The sequence below is a fragment of the Pezoporus flaviventris genome, unplaced genomic scaffold (assembly GCF_033815535.1).
Source record: "Pezoporus flaviventris isolate CSIRO_AGI_PZ_B2104156 unplaced genomic scaffold, CSIRO_AGI_Pfla_v1 ptg000013l, whole genome shotgun sequence".
In the NCBI taxonomy this organism is placed as follows: Eukaryota; Metazoa; Chordata; class Aves; order Psittaciformes; family Psittacidae; genus Pezoporus; species Pezoporus flaviventris.
The window spans coordinates 27,789,211-27,809,729 of NW_026892561.1; the positions used below are offsets into that span (position 1 = coordinate 27,789,211).

At 36.7% G+C, this 20,519-nt stretch overlaps 1 protein-coding gene across 12 annotated transcripts in view; it reads left to right on the top strand.

Annotated features, from left to right (window-relative positions):
• The window catches only part of TBL1XR1 (TBL1X/Y related 1), a 116,060-nt gene extending 97,285 nt beyond the window's left edge, over positions 1-18,775 (top strand). For 11 of the 12 annotated variants that reach the window (XM_061452494.1, XM_061452492.1, XM_061452493.1 and 8 more), the window contains 12 exons: positions 774-993; positions 3,054-3,186; positions 3,382-3,523; positions 3,790-3,853; positions 3,956-4,053; positions 5,727-5,787; positions 7,015-7,136; positions 7,629-7,703; positions 10,131-10,258; positions 10,437-10,602; positions 11,489-11,590; positions 13,398-18,775. In XM_061452494.1, the coding sequence (XP_061308478.1) occupies positions 774-993; positions 3,054-3,186; positions 3,382-3,523; positions 3,790-3,853; positions 3,956-4,053; positions 5,727-5,787; positions 7,015-7,136; positions 7,629-7,703; positions 10,131-10,258; positions 10,437-10,602; positions 11,489-11,590; positions 13,398-13,424 (1,338 nt within the window). In that variant the 3' untranslated portion in view covers positions 13,425-18,775. Of the gene's footprint in view, positions 1-773; positions 994-3,053; positions 3,187-3,381; positions 3,524-3,789; positions 3,854-3,955; positions 4,054-5,726; positions 5,788-7,014; positions 7,137-7,628; positions 7,704-10,130; positions 10,259-10,436; positions 10,609-11,488; positions 11,591-13,397 lie in introns of those variants that run through there. The other variant, XM_061452499.1, reaches the window with a different exon arrangement.
• The last annotated feature ends 1,744 nt before the right edge of the window (positions 18,776-20,519 follow it).

Genomic DNA, 20,519 nt, shown 5'->3' on the forward strand with positions numbered 1-20,519 from the left:
ATTACAGAAGGAAAGTGGGTTTTTTACTAATTTTGCTCTCTTTCCAGTCTCCTTTATATCTGCTGTGTATGTGTAGTTTTCACAGTCCCAGTGAAGCATATCCTTTCCCTTAGGAAGCCTCAGAAAAATAAAGCAAGTGATTGGAATAGAAGGGGACTCTGTATTTATTGCAAGTAATCCTTCTAGCTCCTAAAAATAGATCCTTACAAAGCCCTAGCATATGTATCATGGTATTTTTAACTGGGTCTTGTCCATTTCAGGATAAAATTCTTTCTTGTTATTTGAAAGCATGCCAGCACAGTTTGAAAAAAAGGAAGAAAACTAGTCGACTCTCCAGATAATATGTTTATGGAAACTATTAGTCTAATAGATAGAATAACTTCACAAGCCAGTGACCAGGCTTGCAATGCTTGGCAGCTCTTCAAACAAACCATTAGATTTTGTTGCGGCCACTCGTGTTTGAAATCATACTCATGGAGAGCTTACAGAAATTTTGCTTTAGCAGACTACTTAGCAAACTTGAAGCATGTAACTTTTGACTCCAGAAGTTCTGCCAGAGGCCTGCGGTGCCTTTTTTGCATATTCATGGTGGCGACTTTAGACTAAAATTCCAATCCTAAACACAACAGTGATGGAATATCACCGTTTGTAAACTGGATTAGTCTATTAAATCAAAACTTCAAATTAATTTTTTTTTCTTGGAATTTATTCCCATAATGTTAATTTGTACTTGGTCTTGTGTTTTTTTGTCTTCTCCTTCTGCTGCTATTTAGGATGGTACCTTGTTTGATGGTAGGCCGATAGAGTCTCTCTCACTGATAGATGCAGTAATGCCTGATGTGGTACAGACAAGACAACAGGCCTACAGAGATAAACTTGCACAACAGCAGGCAGCAGCTGCTGCAGCTGCAGCAGCAACTAACCAACAGGGATCAGCAAAAAATGGAGAAAATACTGCAAATGGAGAAGAGAATGGAGCACATACTATAGCAAGTAAGTTGAGACAGACATGACCTTAACCTATGTTAACATCATTTCCTTATCATTTGTCATAGTGCAGGCTCATACTATGAGCTAGTAGAGAGAGGTAAATGTGTAGAGGTACTAGTAACACTTCATCTTGCAGAGAATGCTTCTTCACAGGTGATACTTTTAACAGATGGTGTCTCACCTTTGACTGTCCCCAGTTTGACATACGGCAGGAGGAGATGCAGACTTCTGAATTCACTAATTCACAATATTCCTTTGACCAGTATCGCTTCCAGTACTGCTTCTTTCTCATTATCTGAAGGTTTTTCACAGGACTCTCTGAGAGCCTTTGCATAAAGGGGTGTGGAGAGAGGGGAGGAATCAGAGACAGCTCTTTAAATATTGCATCTTCTCAGCTTTGGCTCTACAAGGAATAAGAAGAGTTTTCTAATCCACACTGAGCATTTCTTGTGAAGCTCTGCAAACTTACTTCTGATGGGTTCTGCTAACCCTGTGCATCGGAGAGCTGTAACTGGCTCTCTGTAGGACAGACTTCCTTGTCAAGCTGAGATCATCATGGCTGCTGAGACAAATCCTGTGTCATTTGTCTCCTGTATGGGTATCAGTTTTCATGATTTACTATTCATAATTACTCAATGCAACTGCTTGCAGGTTTGGGTTATTCATTGGTTCCATTTTAATTGTGATTCCTGAAACAAGATTTGTCATCACCGGTCAAAGGAACATATCTTACAATCAAGCTTAGTACAGAAAAGTTCTGGTCAGGCATTAAAATGTGATTTTAAAAATATTGTTCTGGAAGTTATTGAATTACATTTTTGAGAGAAGCTACAGCTTTTGCTGTAAAAGCACATGGGGAAAAGAGATATTTTTGAGAGAATATTAGTATCAAGCCACATCCAAGTTTTGCATTTTACAGCTGGATTTCAGAAGATATTTTTTCCTTATTCTGTATTATAAATAAACTGGAAAAATAATCCTTGTCTTAAAAAAATAAGCTCTTTACTTTGATGTTTTCATTTAAAAATCTCAAAGGAATATTTACTTGTTAACTGTGAACTGGATAGAGTAGGTGTAAATTTCAGATCTTAGCCACCCTTAAATGTGATTCCAGCAACCCCTACTGGCTGCTGCAGCAAATTATACTGGCACTGATTCTCTTAAGCTGAAGCAATGGTTTTTATATGGTGCTCTTTCTTTAAAATATGCATGTTCTCTTAGCCTTTTCTGTTCTCTCATGCATACAAACAGCAACAGAAACCCTTAATGTTAAATTAAGTAATAGATGTGAAATGGTTTCTTTAACCACAGTGAATACAGAGCAGGTGAACTCCTCAGCATTTTTTATATTTTGCATTTACACTAGTGTGAATTTATTTTAAAAGAAAATTATTGATGGTAGCTGCCAAGAAAACTGTTTTGTCAGTTGAATTACCTCCAGTACGTTTTGCAGAACAATATGGATTCAACATCACTTCCACACAGAAAGCTATGTATTGCCACAATTCCACTGTAATTGCCGATGCAGTTTAAAAAGCTCTGTTATCAGTTTACCATATCACCAAATGTTATTATATTAATTAAAGCCATTTTGTAAATGAAGTGTCTGAGATGTTGATTTAAAACCTGTTTGACTGCAGTTGGTGAAAAGAGAGAATTTTGAAAATGTATGTGTCATAAACGTATTTTTAAAGCACAACATAGACTAGTAACATATTGTACTGTGCAGTATTGTGCCTGAAAAACTGTCAATACTTTCAACATCAGCGTTTATTTTTTCACATAGCAAAGAATTAACTTTTGGCATCAATTTAAAGTTTCAAAATTAGATCCATTTAGATGCTGATGTTTAAAAGGGTTAAGAGCTTTCTCACCTTTTTGAAACATCCCATCTGTTTATAGTACTAAAAGGAACATTACAGATTTGTCAACTTTTGTTCTTCATAAATTGTGAATTAATTGTTATGTTCATGCTGGAAGAATATGAAGCATACAGTAGTTACAGTGTACTGTCCCAAAATATTAAAATCCACCTTTCTATGCTGTTGTTTCCCATAATGCAGATAATCATACAGATATGATGGAAGTAGATGGTGATGTTGAAATTCCTTCCAACAAGGCAGTGGTGCTGCGTGGCCATGAATCTGAAGTATTCATTTGTGCCTGGAATCCCGTTAGTGACCTTTTGGCCTCAGGGTATGTGCATTAACCATGTTTGTACATAATATCAGTGCTCACTGGCATACTTCTGTATGTTGATGGTAACAAGTTAAAATAATACCTGCCTTAAAAATCTCTACGTCAAATACCACAATGCTTGCTGCTCTAAAAATAGTGCTTTTAAAAATTGAATTAATTGGGAGAGTTATATTCTCAGTAACTTTTTTGTAGATCTGGAGATTCAACGGCACGGATATGGAACCTCAGTGAAAACAGCACGAGCGGCTCTACGCAGCTGGTACTTCGACACTGTATACGAGAAGGAGGGCAGGATGTACCCAGCAACAAAGATGTGACATCGCTGGATTGGAACGTAAGTAGAAATGGCAGTGCTCAAAATACTCCAAGAAAATGGTGTCTGTAATTTTGCACAGTCAAATTTTAAGTGACAGCAACTGTGCATCGTCTGCTACAGTTCCTGAAATATTTCTATTTTTGAGTTGCATTGTAATTTCTTGTATTATGTTTTGGGGACTTTTTAGTAAGTTGTAGTCAGTGGAATAAATATTGTAAGTAAATCTTGCGCATTTACTTTGTGTCATATAGTAAAAATAAGTAAAATAACCTTTTTGCTGACAGAGTGAAGGTACACTTCTAGCAACTGGGTCTTACGATGGCTTTGCAAGGATATGGACTAAAGATGGTAAGTTAAGTAGTTTTCATTTCCAGTATATTTTCCTGTATTGTGGCTCACAGCATAGTTTTTTATTTTTTTTAATGTATTCATATCAATATAAATTTTCAGGTAATCTTGCCAGCACCTTAGGGCAACATAAAGGTCCTATATTTGCGTTAAAATGGAACAAGAAAGGAAACTTCATTTTAAGTGCAGGAGTGGACAAGGTGAGATAATCTTTGGTAAAGTTAAAATTCTTTCCTTCACCTTTATAATCTAATTGTAAACGTAATAGCAAAGCAATAGAAAGTAAGTAAATGAAACTAAAGGCAGGGGATGTAAATATATGCTTACAAAGAACTTGTAATGTAAGGCATCCTTGTGTTATGTAGTAGTTTATTGAGATATTTTAATTTATTAGAGTTCAGTGTCCCTAGATCTCTTCCCAATTAGGTTAGCCTAAGTAAGTGCATTGAACGCAGGAACATTAAACCTTTGTAAAACCAAATCATCTAAAATTTGTTGAAGCACTTTATGAAAGCTGCAGAAAAGCAATTGTACTGAAGGAATAGTTTGACACTGATCTGGGTATCAGTCAAGCCTGACAATGATTAAAAAGGTTAGAGCTGTAACATAAGAAAAGTCAATATATACTGACAACTCAGTTTTATTTCATATCTCTAAACAAACTTAGACTCGCACGGTCTTTAAATTCAAAGCCTTTGTTAGTGAGGGAAATTTTATGAAAGGTAGGAAAAGCACCTAGTGATGAAGAATAGACTTAAGATGAATTCAAAGGATAGAACAGACTATTCAAACAGTAAGGAGAGTTTCGTTTTCCCTTTTAAAGTGCAGAAGTAAACACAGGCTTTCTCTTAGTGAGACTGGCAAGCTACAAGCTCAGTAAAACCACAGGCCCACAATACATAAAACTGGCAGTGTCACTGTAAAGTAGTAGATTTTCTCCTTTATTTATTAGTTTTTTCCTGCAAACATTTAATGTGATTTACTTTAGTGCCAGCTTTATAAATGCTAGTGCTGGCACAAAGGAAGGAAAAGTAAATGTCTCAAAGCATAAAAAGGATGGTTTTCTTCTTTTGGCAGCTGTGATATCTTATGCCAATTTTTAGATCTTTGTGGAGGTATTCTGGAGGAGGTAGAAGCCTTGTTTCAGTCACTAAAACTTGGACAAAGCAACTGAGATTATGCTTTGAGAAATATTCTGCATTAGCAAAAAAAGATTGACCCAACCTTATGCTGCTTTTCCATGAATAATTTGTGTTCATGCTTCCCGTGTCAAAATTCTCATTGACTGTTGAGGTAGGTCAGGATTATTGGCATATAATGTAGTGATTATAAAGTACTAATTTTGTCATGTAAAATTTCTTTCATCAGAAAGATATGAGAAGTATTAGCAGAGAACAAGTCAGAACAAAATTCAACCCTAAATCTTTCAGATTCATAAGTATGAGACTGTTTATGTAAAGATCTCCTTAGGAAATGAGTATTTGAAATTATAATTTGAATATGCAGGTATTTGAAATTAAAATAGGTGTGTGGAATGGATTACTCCACAGTGAAATGAATCTGTTTCATTTTTGTTTATTAAATGAAATAAAAAATCAAAACCAACACAATCCCCTTCTTCCCTCTAGACCCCAAAATGTGATTAAACACCTTTCTAACACTGCATTATACTAAGATTTTCTACTCCTGTCTGTACCTCTACTACCATTTCCTTAAGTACTGGGTAAAACACTAGAAACACATAATAGGGAGGATAGGAGCAGATATGGGCAATAGGAAGTAGGCTAGGTAGTCTTATACATGTGAATGGTGGTAGTTGCAGGGATATTAGCAATTTGTATAAGTTTGTTTATTATTTATCTGTTTAATACAGACCACAATTATTTGGGATGCCCACACTGGTGAAGCCAAGCAGCAGTTTCCTTTTCATTCTGGTAAGTCTTGATTTTGATCATTCAGGATTATCATCTAAAAATATGAAATAAATGACATTGATGGTGATTATTTACACCCTTTTGAAGTCTTACAGGCAGTCTTTGGATACTGACTCCTATATTAATAATCTTAGGAATTTTGAGAATGTAAATGTCGAATTTTTCTGATTTTATAATTTTGTAGCTCATGATTTTATTACAGTTCTGTGAAAGTCAAGAGAGAACCCAAATATTACTGACTTTTTGTAGTACAGTGGCAGACAAATTAAGTGGGTGGGCCAAAACGGATTTGTGTTTATCAGATGAGGACTGCATTTGTCATCTTCCTGCTATAATAATCCCAGCTCCGCATCCCATTGTTCTGTGCTGCCTGCTGTGCTGCCCCCAATTTGTTTGGCCGCAAACCAGCTGAAAGGCTGTTCATTGGCCAGCTGGGATAAGAGCGCAGCACCTCAGGAGGTCAGACAAATTGCTCTGTGGGCTGCATGCTGTGCAAGCCTGCCAGAATCAGCTGGTAAATAGAATGGAGAGGATGATGAACACATTATTGAAGGGCCTTCAAGGGATGCGTCTCATTTTCACTTTTTATTCCACTCACACTACATTTTCAGTGGTATGACAACAGTCAAAAACATCAATTCTTGATATATGCCAAGCAGTTCTGTGTGTTATCTGCCATAAATATCTTGGCCTGATCAAATGGAGTATGTTGCCCACGATTAAGCTTCAAGTTACCACAACTTATAGTGCTGGAATTAAGAAAGGAAATAAATGGTTACCTTTCACTGGCTGCCATCTGTCAGCACAATCATAGGCTGTTGGTGGAGATAAGGTCATGCATGATGATGTGTTAAGTTGTGGGAACCTGTTCCTATTGCTGACTCTTGAGATTTATTCATAGGTGACTTAACTACATCTTGTTGTCCTGTTATACTGTCTTCTGTATGACTGTTTCATTTCAGATATATTCCATGTTTTAGTGACTTTTCATTTCAGATATATTCCATGTTTTAGTGACTTCTATTAAATTTTGTTCAATTTCTTTGTGTAGGACTGGTTTTGACTGCATTTCTCACTGTTCATAGTGTTTGATTATCTTTGGAACTGCTGTAAAAGTAACGATTGCTTCCTGTTGGCATTTGTTCTAAGGTGGTCTGTGCTAAATTTGTAAATCAGACTCCTGCAGAATGCATACTATAATTTTAAATATCTTTGTTTTTCTTTTAGCACCAGCATTAGATGTCGATTGGCAGAGTAACAACACATTTGCCTCTTGCAGTACAGACATGTGTATTCATGTCTGTAAACTAGGACAAGATAGGCCCATCAAAACCTTCCAGGGTCACACAGTAAGTACTGAAAATTAGGGGGTGCTATATATTTTTATTAATAAGAGATTGGGGGCCATATATACTTGCTAGTATACAGCACTCGTGTAATGGTGGGTCTGTGGCAACAGGCAGTGGATACCCATGTGCAGGTAGCTATAGTTAAGGTAATATGTTAACTGTAGTCTCTGTCATTATTAGAAGAATTCTGACTCCCATGTATAGCTTTCTTTCCCAGTGCCAGGATGGCATAGCAAAAATTAGCTTCAGAAGAAGAAATACTTTAAGACTTTGTTATGCACAGCCAGTGTTGTGTAAGAGCATGAACGGGATAATGATGCTAATACTATGATGAACTTTAATAACAGTTGTTGTTATTGCAGGCAAAGCTAGGAATGAAAATTAAATGTTAGAATATTAAGTTATACGAACTACTGTTCAACTTTATCTTTTGTAAGCTGTCATTTGTAATGAAAGTGAAGACTCCAACTTATTCTTACTGTTCAATTTTAGAATGAAGTAAACGCAATCAAATGGGATCCAACTGGTAATCTTCTAGCATCCTGCTCTGATGATATGACTCTAAAGGTAACGGGAGTTCTGGTACTGGCTCTTGTCTTTGCAGGACTCCGAAATGCCCAGCGTTAACTTGGGGAATCTAGCAGTACCACTGTTCTTGCTGTGTCGTCTAATATTTGCTCTTTTTTAATACAGCAAAGTTAGGCAGTCCTAGCAAATCCTTGTTAATCAGAGCCAAGCTTTGGTCCAGAGAACTTGTTACAGGCTGCCACCCTGAGACTTGAGGCATGATTTATTAGGTGCTTTTAGCTGTTTACAGAATTGGGTCATTAATCATTAAACTGTCACACTTGATGGCTGCTTTTGGTTAAAAGGAAGAGTTGGAATGCATACAAGTTGTGTACCACATACAAGAATGGGTGACTAGCCCTTTTCCTGGTTTTCCTTTATTTTCCCCTTCTTCTAAGCTAAAATCTTTGGCATATTGTGTCTTAAAAAAAGACAGTTCTCTTTTGTTTTTTTCGAGTTCTTTGGGTGTAATTTTACTCCCAATGTAAGTTTTTAGTTGCCCATTGTCCTGGGTTCTTTTCCTCCAAATAATTCATAGCAACATGCTTGTTTGTAGAACTGAAGCAAACTCATGAACGTAGAGCATACTGTAACTTACACATATGACTTCAAAATCCATTAGAGAACCATAGAAGAATCCCACCAGGTTAGATACACTAGAAGAAATGAGAGGATTCATGCCTAAGAGGGCTGTGCTGTTTCCATGGTACAGATGCTTTCCTATTACTCCCATACTGCTTTACATTTAGTAGGTGTTTTAGCACTATGTTAGGTCAAGTTTCAGGATATTGTATTTTATGTTGACAGTGCTGTCATGCTAGTAGCCCTTGGGACAGTTATTTCCATCAACCTCACCATTGTTTAATCAGAGATAGGGAATGGCTGAATGAGTAGCCAGATGTTCCCTCCTCTGCTGGCACATGGTCAGGCTTTTGCAATGGAAGTCACCTTATCTAAATACAAAGCTTGATGTCTAGACATCTTTAGTCCACAGAGTGTCTAGAACCACTGGAAAATAATTCATCTTTTCCTAAGTTAAGTGTCTAAGTCAAGTGTGATGAGTAAACCCCTGAGAGCATCAGTTGTTCTCCACTGGCAGTGGATGGAGTCAAAATAGCCAGCTTAAGCAAGCTATTTAATACTTAGACAGCTGAAACTCAGGTGAGATAAATTCTAGTCTAGAGCTCAAGGTGTTGCTGCTGCTTCTCAGTGGGTAGAGAGGTGACAATTGGGAACATGTCACTATTTGTGGGCTCAGGCAATTCACTTGGTTGCTTTTTTGAATTCAGCCCAGACTGGAAAGAATTTTATTTTTTTTATTTGGGATTATCTGGAAGACTAATTGTTTGTAGATAAGTTTACACATCACTAATCTCTTGTGGACCACTTACTTCTCAATGGCAGTAGCAATGAATGTCAGGGTTTGAAGCATATGGAAGACGATTGATTGACTGATTTATATATTTTTCTCTCTTGTGATGCCAACTTGATGCTCTCTAGGGCAGCTAATATGGACTCCTATCTCTACTAGTTTTGGAGACACTAGATTTTGATCCCATCAATTTAAACTGGAAACACAATTTTATTCTGTCTGCACATTGAAAATCAACTTCCCCTTCAGTGAGGCACTAGTTCTGAAGAGCATTATTCATTTAAACATACACCTCAATTATATCTTAAATACAGTTGGGCTTAAACATGCCTCTCTTATTTTTTTTGAGCAAAAGGTGAGCTACAAGCACTACTGAATCAGATATCATCAAAAAAAAAAGCATTTAGATGATTAGCTACCATATGATGTTTCACATTTAGCAAAGGTACAAGAGCCTTCCAAAATCTCCTGTGTAGTGGCAATGTAAACACTTAATAGAATAAAGTTATTTTGCTTATCAAAGGTTATCATGAAAGAGTTGTTTTCCTAAGGAACTGAGTGAAGTAGTGAACAAACACCTAGAAATGCAAATCCAAATAAGCCAGGAAAATGCTTGTATAGAGGCAGAACATTTACTTCCTATGCCTTTATGTCACTCGGTCTGTGTAGCAAAAAGTTCATTTAAAACAGGACTGTGATGCTTGTCAATTCAGACATGAATATATACGCATTGCTCTTCTCATTTTAGCATCTTTTCTCATCCGTGCACTTTTCAAGAGGCTTGAAAGTTAACATTTTTTTAAAAGGTGTTTTGAAAGTTAACACTTGTAGATTGCTTTCTGTAGACAGTACCTTTATTACTCATTAACTCCATCAGGTACTTACAACTCAAAGAATGGAGGGTACTGGAATAATATTTGTCATAATTACTTAAGAAACCCAATAGTCATAGCAAATGTTTTGAGTGGCCTAAAAGCTGCAAATGATAAAGAAGAAAGTATTTTAGTACAATATTGTGCTAAGTCTCTTTGTGTTCTCTTTCATTTTTATTGTAGATCTGGAGTATGAAACAAGACAGCTGTGTCCACGATTTACAAGCACACAACAAAGAAATTTATACTATCAAATGGAGTCCTACAGGACCAGGAACAAATAATCCAAATGCCAATCTTATGTTAGCCAGGTAGTATTTAATCCTGATTTTAAATACCTGTTAAACATAATTTTTACTTCACTCTTTATATATGTAGGTTCACAGAATGTTTTGAAGCATGTAAGATACTTTATCATATTGTGTTTGTATTAGTAACAAAAATATGTCAAATCAAGATGTTAATTAATCTGTGTTTTTTCCTTGGCAGTGCATCCTTTGATTCTACTGTTAGGTTATGGGATGTAGATAGAGGAATTTGTATTCATACTCTGACAAAACATCAAGAACCTGTGTACAGTGTAGCTTTCAGTCCTGATGGCAGGTACCTGGCCAGTGGCTCGTTTGATAAATGTGTACACATCTGGAATACACAGGTATAGCTCTTCTGTCTGTTTAGAAGTTTGTGTTTTGGTCTTTTCCATCAGCACCCTTCCACCATGTTTTGGCCACAAATTGCTTTGCCATTCCTAACACCCTGCTTCGCTTTCTCTTTGGTCTAATGTTATTTCTGTTACTGGATGTACACTTAATTTATCTCTTTGAGTTCTTGGCTAGGGTGAAGCAATAACTGTATTTACATTGTCTTTACTTAGAAATAAAAACAAGAATAAAACAAACCCCACAAAATCCCAACCCAAACAAACAAAAAACCCCCAACAACCAACCAAAACCACACCACTTCCAACAAAATACATTCAACAGTGTTTCCAATAGCATGTTGCACCCAAAAATTGTCTTTGTTAACTCTGAACTTTAAACTCCTGATAAGAGTTTCACTTTGAAAAGTGATGACTAGGTGTAGACATACAAATCTGATAGCTATTTCATTGAATTTCACTAAAAATAAGAGAATGTAAAGTGAGAGAAGATGATGACACAATGTGACATTCTAAGAAAGGACACTACTACCGGCAAATAAAAAAAGGCTGATTGCAAATGAAAGTCTAAAGACCTTTGTATCAGAACATGTGATCTCTGGCTACTGGGAATTAATTGGATATTAATTTTTAAGAGGCTTAGTAATTTCAAGTAGTCATGGCCATCCCCAGTTTTGCCTGTCAAACATGAGATCAAGGTACAATAACTGTTTGTTGTGTCCTTTAACACAGTGCTGAGATTATCCACAAGTCTCATCTGAATCATTTCCTCTGAGAATTTCAGCCTTTAAAAGCTGTGGGAAAGTTTTACATTTTATACAAATCTTAATTGTTTGCTTGGATTTTATTCATTATAATAATTACATGTTTTGTCCCTTTTTAGACAGGCGCCCTAGTTCACAGTTACCGGGGAACAGGAGGGATTTTTGAGGTTTGCTGGAATGCAGCAGGAGACAAAGTTGGAGCAAGTGCTTCAGATGGTTCAGTAAGTGTTGCTTGACTTGGCTGACATTCTAACAACCAGCATCTTCTGGAAATCTTTTGACTAACAATGGAGACAAAATTTTCTTCTGTAGCTGAAGTTTGAATGCAGTCAGCTCACCTGTAGATTTTGCCTGTTAGAGTTCAGTAATGTTATAAGGAGAATGTCTTTATTCCAGCTTAATGCATTACTGTTCTAAATCCTCCAAAAATCTCAGAAGGTGAAGATGCCTCTAATTTAGACTTTCTGTCCCTATGGGAGCTTACTATGGAAATGTATTCAGTGTGACTGGTCTTTTCATTGTAGCCTGGAAACAAATTAATTTTAATCTTTCTGAGTGAAAATATTCAATGTAGGAGATATTATTACAGTGCATAATAGGAATGAAATATCTTCTACATTGCATTCAGCAAAACGTACAGCAAAACAAAGTACAAATTTCTGAATGCTCGTCATTAAAGGTACTAAAAATGATAGGAGCTATATGTAAATACCAGTCTGCTTACTGTGCTTAGAAAAAGCAGGATATTAATTCATGTCTAACTAATCGTGAATGCACCCCCTATCATCTGATACTAGTGTACTGTAGCATCACCTCCTTCCTCTTCTGACATTGTTCTACAAAGTAATGCAGTAAGATATTAACATGCAGTTCTTCAAAACAAGGACAATGCTTGGTTTTTCTTTTTTGCTTGCCCCTCCTTCTTTTGCCATGGTTTTTAAAAAAAGGAGAAGAGAGTCTAAGGAAAAGCAAAATTAAAATAAAATAAGAGTCATAAAGGGATCATATTTTGAAGCTCTGTAGCTTAAATTAACAGATGTCAGTAAGTGGCAATCCTGGTAGCTTTGTATAGTTCAGTCTCAGTATCCTGACAAATGTGCCAAAGCATTCTCCTGTTGTGCATGCTCCATGCTGGTAAGCAAGATCACATTGTTACAGTTAAGAACAGAAAATAGGAAGTTCTAGATTTTAGGTAGGTTAAATTCTAGAGAATTGATTTTGATTTGTCTTTTATATCATTTTAGTCCTGCAAGTATAGGCAATATCATACATAGAGAAAAAGCTCAAGGCATACCCTGAGTAGAAATTAATTATCACTCTCTCCCGATGCCCCTTTTATATATATGCTGTGAAACCTTTCCAGTCCTCCAGTTAATTTGTCCCAAGAGGCTGATTGTACTTGCAGCAGACTTACTTTCGTTTAGTTTCTGCTCTTCTAAAACTGTTCAGCTTATTTTGTTTTATATTTACTAGCAAAAGCCCTTCTTCTCTCCTGTTTTAAATATATTTATAGCTGGTAACAACTAAGCAAATACAGGCACTTTTGAACTGTTTGATGACTAAAAGCATAGCTTTTGTAGATTTCTATATCTGACAGAACTAGAAGCACTAGTTGGTGAAGGTTTTGTGAAGACAAAAGCTGGAATTTATGTACCATTAACTGTTTATTCAGAATTGTTCTGATCAATTCTAGATTCACCCACAAATTTTTAATTTCATTTTACTGTATTTTATAGCCTAGATTCAAGTAAGTTCTCAGCTCCTTAATATCAAATAACAGGCAAACCACTTACAGAAGATGTTGTTAATGTTCTTATAGTAATTCATTAGGCAGCAGTACCTGGGTCTGACTGTAAGACAGATTGTTCACCTGGTGACTTTTTTTTCTGCCCAGTCTGTTTTTAATAGATACAAGATTAAGCTTACACAATCTGTTTTGTAGGTTTTGCTCTGATACTTCACACATTATTGCATAATTATGTAATATTGTGCCATGTGCAATTTCTGTATCTGTTTTTTTTCTTGCAGGTTTGTGTATTAGACCTACGGAAATAGCGCTATTAGTTGGAAGCCATGGACCGACTATGAATGTGTACATAGCCAAAATGACTGTCCCTGACCCATGTACTGCTATAGTCCCAATTGAACCATGGCCAGTCCACTACAGCCAAACGTAAAAGAAATATATACATATACTGTATATAAAAAAAAAAAAAAGAGGGGAAAAAATAATAAAAAGACACCCTGAAGAGGATGACAGAGTTTTGTCACAGCTTGTGAATCCTGTTCACCAAGTGCTGGAATCTGCTGTGCCCCGAAATAACATTTAAAGGTTTTGGATATGAAAAACAGAAGAGAGAGAGAGAGAAATAATACCATATACAAGAGCAGACCCATATACATACCAAATTCAGGAGATATTAATGGCAGCCTTCATTACCCCTTCCTCCCTTTAAATCCATTATGACAATGGATTGTGGGGTATTTTTGTTTTCCTTCTTAGTAGTTGAGCAATTTGTGTGTACAGAGAAAATGAACTTACAGAAATTTGCAGCAGTAGTTTTTTCTTTGCTTTTAAACATTGGGTTTTCTGTTTTGTTTTGGTTAAGTTTACGGATGCATGAAGTAAGGGAGTGAATTAGTTTCTTGTTTATGTTTTTTTTACCTTGGAAAAAAGTGTTTCTTTGAAAGATATTTAGTGCATTCTTTGAAGAGGTAGATTGAACCTGATGCTGTTCGGTACATTTTGTGGCTCCCAGAGCACAATTTTGTGAACAGAGGGAGGGTGGAAAAGGGATTTTGGAGACAGAAATAAAAAAAGAAGAAGAAAAAAATCCTGCTTGAGGGCGTGATGTTTCACGTCCTGCTCATCTACAAAGTATGACAGTAATGGGTGTAATGCTATGTTTTATTTTCTGGTGACATGGCTGAAATGCAGTAGTTTCTTATTTGAGACATAATTCTGCCAAATTTAAGAGTAGAAGGCCACAAAAATACAGAAAAGAAAAATACAGGGATGCAGGGGAAAAAAAAAAAAGAAAAAAAAAAAGGAAAAATGCATCTTCTGTGGCTTTCAGACCATAGCCGAAGTATGGTTGAACTGTGCACTATTGTGAGAAGGAGCAAAGTGTAGCTGGGGGATTGTTTTTCAGAGTCTAAGATCTTTCTGGACAAGGGTTCATGCCACAGCTTCTTTGAGAGTTGCCCATCATTATTTGTAGGAGCTTAGATGTATAATTGTAATCAAACTCCAATATTAAAAGTATCTCATGTAATTTTCTTTATTAAAATAAAATCTTTGGCATATATTTGATAACACTGCCATTAAGAGGCAAAATGTTTACTACCTTAGATTTAAAAAACCCCACAAACCTTAAACAGAGGACTTGCTTCAAGTTTATTTTAATAGCAGTGATTCAGCTTATTTAAAAGATGAATACTTGCACTAATTCCCCTGCTGCTCCAGTCCTGCAGTTTATTGTATCTTGTGACTACATTTTTTTCCAAATATAGGGTAGATGTAAGCTGCTATTTTTTTAATAATCACTACTATATAGCGTCTTTTACTCTGTTTACAATATCAAGTATTTTTCTTACAATGACAGATGTATATGGCAAACCTTTTTCTGCTCATGTGATTAAAAGTATACTGATAGTGATTTTATTTGTAAATGATAGCATGAGGTTGTGTTTACAAGTACGTGTAGTTGAAAAGGTTGCATCATGTCTTGCGTAAGATTCCAAGAGTGTAAATTTATAAAAAGAGAGGTTGTCAAATTTATGTCACAGGAATTTTACTTATGGAATGGTTTATATTACAGAGCTTTGCAAAGTTACCAGTTTTATAACACTATTTCAATCACAAATGATTTTGTGGCTTATGATTGCTAGTCTCTAACCTATTTGTTTTGGTTTTGTTTCGGTTTTTCCTCCCTTCAAGTTAGGTACAAATTGATTTAATTGAGGTAATGCAGCTTTGACATTTTAACCATTGTTCTTTAGGCATTGATTTCTGCTATTTCATGGAATAAATATGACTTGAAGCAAGTCTGAGTTTGGTTAAGGTAGGGTAGCAATTTGCCAGTGGTATAGAGAAGTCAAGAAAACACATTCTTTTATATATACCCCAGGATTATAATACTATCATATACAACGTTTAAAACCAATGAAAAGTCATATCCATAAAGATGGTCATCTGCAGTGATTCAGTGCCAGCTATATTTAGGGGTTTGGAACATATTACGAATGCTTAGAGCAATTACCCTGTGAGTTACAGTATGTAGGTAATTTAATATATTGAGTGTCTGGCACTTGAAATATTGCTTTTGTTGCTGGAGGTCCATGACTGTGGCTGACCTCTGTCATTTAATGAAAAAAAAAATAAAAAAAAAAATCTGTGCAATAATTTTAAACTGTGCTCCCAGGAATAGACACAAATGTTTTGAGTATGTTTAAGCTGCATTTTTCGTTTAGCAATGCATTTGTCAATTGCACTGAATTTAAATTTGAAAGTCAGAAGTGATTCTTGATAGTACTTTTGTATTTTAATATGGACAATTTATTCTTTTTCATACAAGTTATTGGATGATTCTTTCAGCCAATCTAAACAATTGTGGAATTCTGTGACATAGCTGCAAAATCACACAGCCATGTTTTAGGGTATTGCCATTTTCCTCTTTCTCAATCATCAGCTGTTTTGGTTGTAATTCTGGTTGCTTAAGCATAGAATCACGTATTCAGAAATAGGAAAAACAAGAGCTTCAGTCTCACAGGTCCGGGGTTTTCAGGTGCTTGAAGCACAGTCCAGCAGGAACGTCAAATCTGTTGACTTGAGTGCTCTGGATGTGCAGGCAGTGACCCCCAACCTGGTGTTAATCCACAGTAGTGGAATGATGCCAGTTTCCACTAGCAAAGGATCTGGCCAATTGGCATTTTATTGTTGTCCTTTACTAGCATGCCACAGTGCTGCTCCTGCTCACACCTCTTCTCGCCTCTTGTTTTATACATTGCTAAATGCATGCATGCAAGGTGCGCTAGGTTCTGTGATTACATGAAGCAAAAAGAAAAAAAAAAGCAAACCATGACATTAATTCTTATCTTTTATAGCACAACGACCTCGTCTTCAGTAGTGAGGTGGACTGTCCAAATTGTTCCTATAAATTGGGTACGCCAAATGCCAGTGAGACCCTGACTTTGTATGAATGTATGCACATGCTTAGTCTTATATACTGAGTAATTCTGTCTTGCCTGTTTCCCAAATATATAGGCAAACATGAGCATAAGCCTTTGCATACGTTATAGTTCCTATTCTTTCCTGTTCGAGTCATTAATGGGCAAACATCTAAATAGAGGATAAAAGGAAGGGGGAAAACTGGGCTCAGAATTAATGATGGAATAAGAAATGAACTGTACTCAAGTTCTGTGTCTTTCTGTGCATTCATCTCAGAATCCCATTTCTCATTTCTGCATAATTAGGTCCAGGTTTCTGTAGAGTTCCTCTTTTTCTATTTTTACTTTACCTTTTTTTGCATTTTTAAATTGATGTAAAGATTCCCAACCAGTGGACTTTTTAGTGTAGTTAAGAGAATATCTAGGTCCTCATAAAAGCTTTTTTAGACTCTTTGTAATGTTGATAAACTCGGTTTATTCTGGGGCTACAATTGTGCAGGGTTATTTAGCATGTCTACTAGATGATTGGAAATCTTATATGAAACACTAAAAGTGCCTCTTTTTCTGGGTTGGGTGGAGGGAGGTAACAGTTACCAGAGTTAGAATGACATGGCATTTTGAAGCATGTTTCTTGATTTCATGACACTTTAATGCATCTTGAGAGAAAGGCCAAAGATTTCTACCAATTTTAATTAAATTTCATTTTGAAAAGCACTCCTTTTTCCTTACACTGCTTACCTCATGCTAGGGTATTTAATGGGACATTGCACTTTCGCAGTGTTCTTTGTGTTTAGGAAGAATAGTAGGTGGCATAGGGCGGTTGTGCCAGTTTGCCTACAGAGCAGTCTTAGCAGCTGATGCGTTCAGTTCTGCTGAATGAAGGAATTTCATACAAATTGCAAACTGGAGTTTTCAGCTTGTAAATAAGAGGTTGTATGTTTTTGTCTGTTTAGCAAAGAGGAGCCTTGGGACCCAATTTTTTCCAGTCTTTACATAACCAGAAATGCCACTGTCTTTCACCTCATGAGAAAACCTTGCCACAATCGGCATTGGAGGCGTTGGGTCTGTGTAACACCACACAGCGTGCTGCATAGGTAAAGAGAGCCCCATCTCGCTTGAGCCAGGACTCCCCTTGGCTTAGGTGAGCGTTTTGCCACAGCAGGGCCTGCCAGATTCAGCCCAGTGTTCCTTTTTCATTGAGAAGCATGAGTGCTTCTCCCTTCACAAAGTCCTGTAGAGCTATTACCCTGTGGGAGCAGTTTCACACTTCCAGAAGTCTGAAGAAAGCAGAAGCAACATTGTGGCATGTTAGAAGCAAATACGGCTTTGGGAGACAGCAGTAAAGCTCCATCAAGATCCCTAACATGTTCCGTAGGGGGAGAGCAGTGGCATAATCCTTGCCTCTCCTTCTAGGGGAAGCTCTGAAATACCACATTCTGTGAAGGTGTGACTGTCTTTGCTGTCAGTCCGATGGAAGGCAGGTGAACCAGGAAAATCTGCCTTTTCTTGTGGATTGCAGGTTTAGTGTTAATAGTGCTTCAGATCAGTAGTTTTGAGTACATAATTCACTCTCTCAGCCTTTAAGTTTGAAGCTTGACAATAACTTGAGGCACGTTTTTGGTTTTTTTTTTTAAATAATCATTCATTTTTATTTCATAATGTTTTTTGACATTTGTGGGTAAATACAAGAAACCAGTCTGCATGTTGTTGCTAGTCCAGTGTACTTTTGCAATCTTGTCCCCAACAGACTGCAGTGTGCAGAACAGTAATTCTAGAATACAGAAGTAATTTTCTCTCTCTCCTGACATTGACATTGTAGTTGTAATGGTTTCATTTGGAGTTACAAATCCTTTGGGTCTAATTCTGTGAGCCTACCTATAGCACTGGATTAAAATGTCTGCATCATTTCTTCAGTTATCCAGTTAAATTACAACTGTTGTAAAAGTGTAAACCAGCCCATGACAGTTTTTTGTACTTGTTTAAAGGACTTTTATTGTTCAGTTTTCATGATTATTGTCTAAAGAAGACTGATATAGATGTTCTATACTGTCCTGGACCATGTTAATTACACTTTATGATGTATTTTGGTTCTACATCACAATGATTTGTCCCCAAGGCCCTTATATCCTTTCTAGGCACATTTTCTGTTGCAGTTTCCCTTTGCATTGTATTGCTTTGACAACTGTAATTTGAATCAGATCTGAAAGAGGTCCAGAATAAAATATATTTTGATATTACCTTGCCTGTATGTTATATACCAGTAACTTTAAATGCTTGGTACAGAAGATCTACAGATCAAGCTGGAGAAGTGACTGACTAAAACACCAGTTTTAATATTTAGTTTGGCACATTTCCACCTACGAGGATATGTAAGAAGCAGTGGGAGACAATACCTTGTATAGCTATGTACTCTTTGTGCACACACAATAGATCCTCTGAAACAATGGAGCTATCCTCTGCCACCATTTACCGCTGTGCATCTGATTTAGGTGAACTGAATTCTCCTGTGTGCATTTTATGTGCTTCATCTTCTCTTTACCCATGCAATTGTGGAAGCAAAGCTGAGTCTAGTGATACTTGCAGCTCCACTCCAGCTGAAGGCATCAGAGGTGTGGGAGCAGGCTCCTCTGTGGTCACATCAGAGATCTGTTCTTATGGAGTGATTCAGTTTGATTATGCAAAGGAATGTCATTTGCATTACTGTATTTCAGGTACTTGAAAGCATTTAGATGACACGTGCCATAACATGCATCCATCTACACTTAATGATGGTTTAATTCCTTTAAAATTGTGGGTCATGTCATAATCCAAGAGAGAGAGCCTGGATGGCTTATTTTTAATGTCGCTTGAACTTTATGGTGAAATACTGCTTTTTCATGTAGGTTTTTTATTTGCTATAAAATGTTCAAAAGTAGTAAGCTTTCTTATTTCAATAATATTATCAAAATCAATTTTAGTATGTTGAAACTTGCTGTTGAAAGCGTTTATAATGGATTGAAAACAGAGGCAAGACTGTATTTTACAAGTGTAAAACCACTCTTGGATTCCCTTCTCCTGAAGTCTGAGTTCACTTGAGTATTTCTCCATTGCCGTTTGAATTTTGAGAGAGCAATATTGAAGCAATTTCATGGGTTTGAGATAGACTGTACTAACTAATGTCATGATACAAAAATCTGTGTGTCTGAAATGTTGCCCTCCAGAATATGGCCACCATGAGATGCAGGAACCCCAGAACAGTGTTGTGGTACCCAGATACTATGCTTGTACGGTAATGATGCCTACTTCCATCCTGGGAGGAGGACAGGATCCCAGGTAGGTGCCTCATGCCATTACTGCCCAAATATTCCCTGTGAAAGGTTAGTTACCCTCATGCTGTGACAACCTGGGGTTTGCAGTTCTCTAGCAACTCACAGATTCATAAAATCCATGTTCCCTACCTTGTAGGGAAATGACTTAATGACCGTCTAAGCAGCATCTTTGGTTCACTGATGGCAGCACAGAGCAGCTGTAACAGAATAATAATTCAGGAGTAAGTTATTGATCATTCTGTAGAGAACAATGATGTCCCACTTAGTACAATTTGTTCTTAAGGAATGCTGACCCAGGAGTTGCTATGTGTGCATTTATCTGACTAACTGAAAATTGGTACCATAAAGGATTATTTGAAGGAATAAAAAAGATTTTCTTGCTAGATGGAATGCAAAAATGCGCAGCTCCTGGAGTCATTCTTCTGACACCAAGTCAAAGTTTTAGTTTCAAGATGTCAAGAAGTCTCAGTACAGGTTAAGTAATTTCAGCTGAATGTTTTGTTGTTTCCACAGAGATTTTTCTGACATGCTCTATATGCAGAGAACCCTGATTTTCACCTTGAGAGAGCTGCATTTTGAGCTTTCTGAATTACATGTTCTTGAACATTTCAAGACTTCTTCACTGCACTGATGACAGCTCAGATTGAGTGTTCTCCCTTTTCCGTCAGAAAAT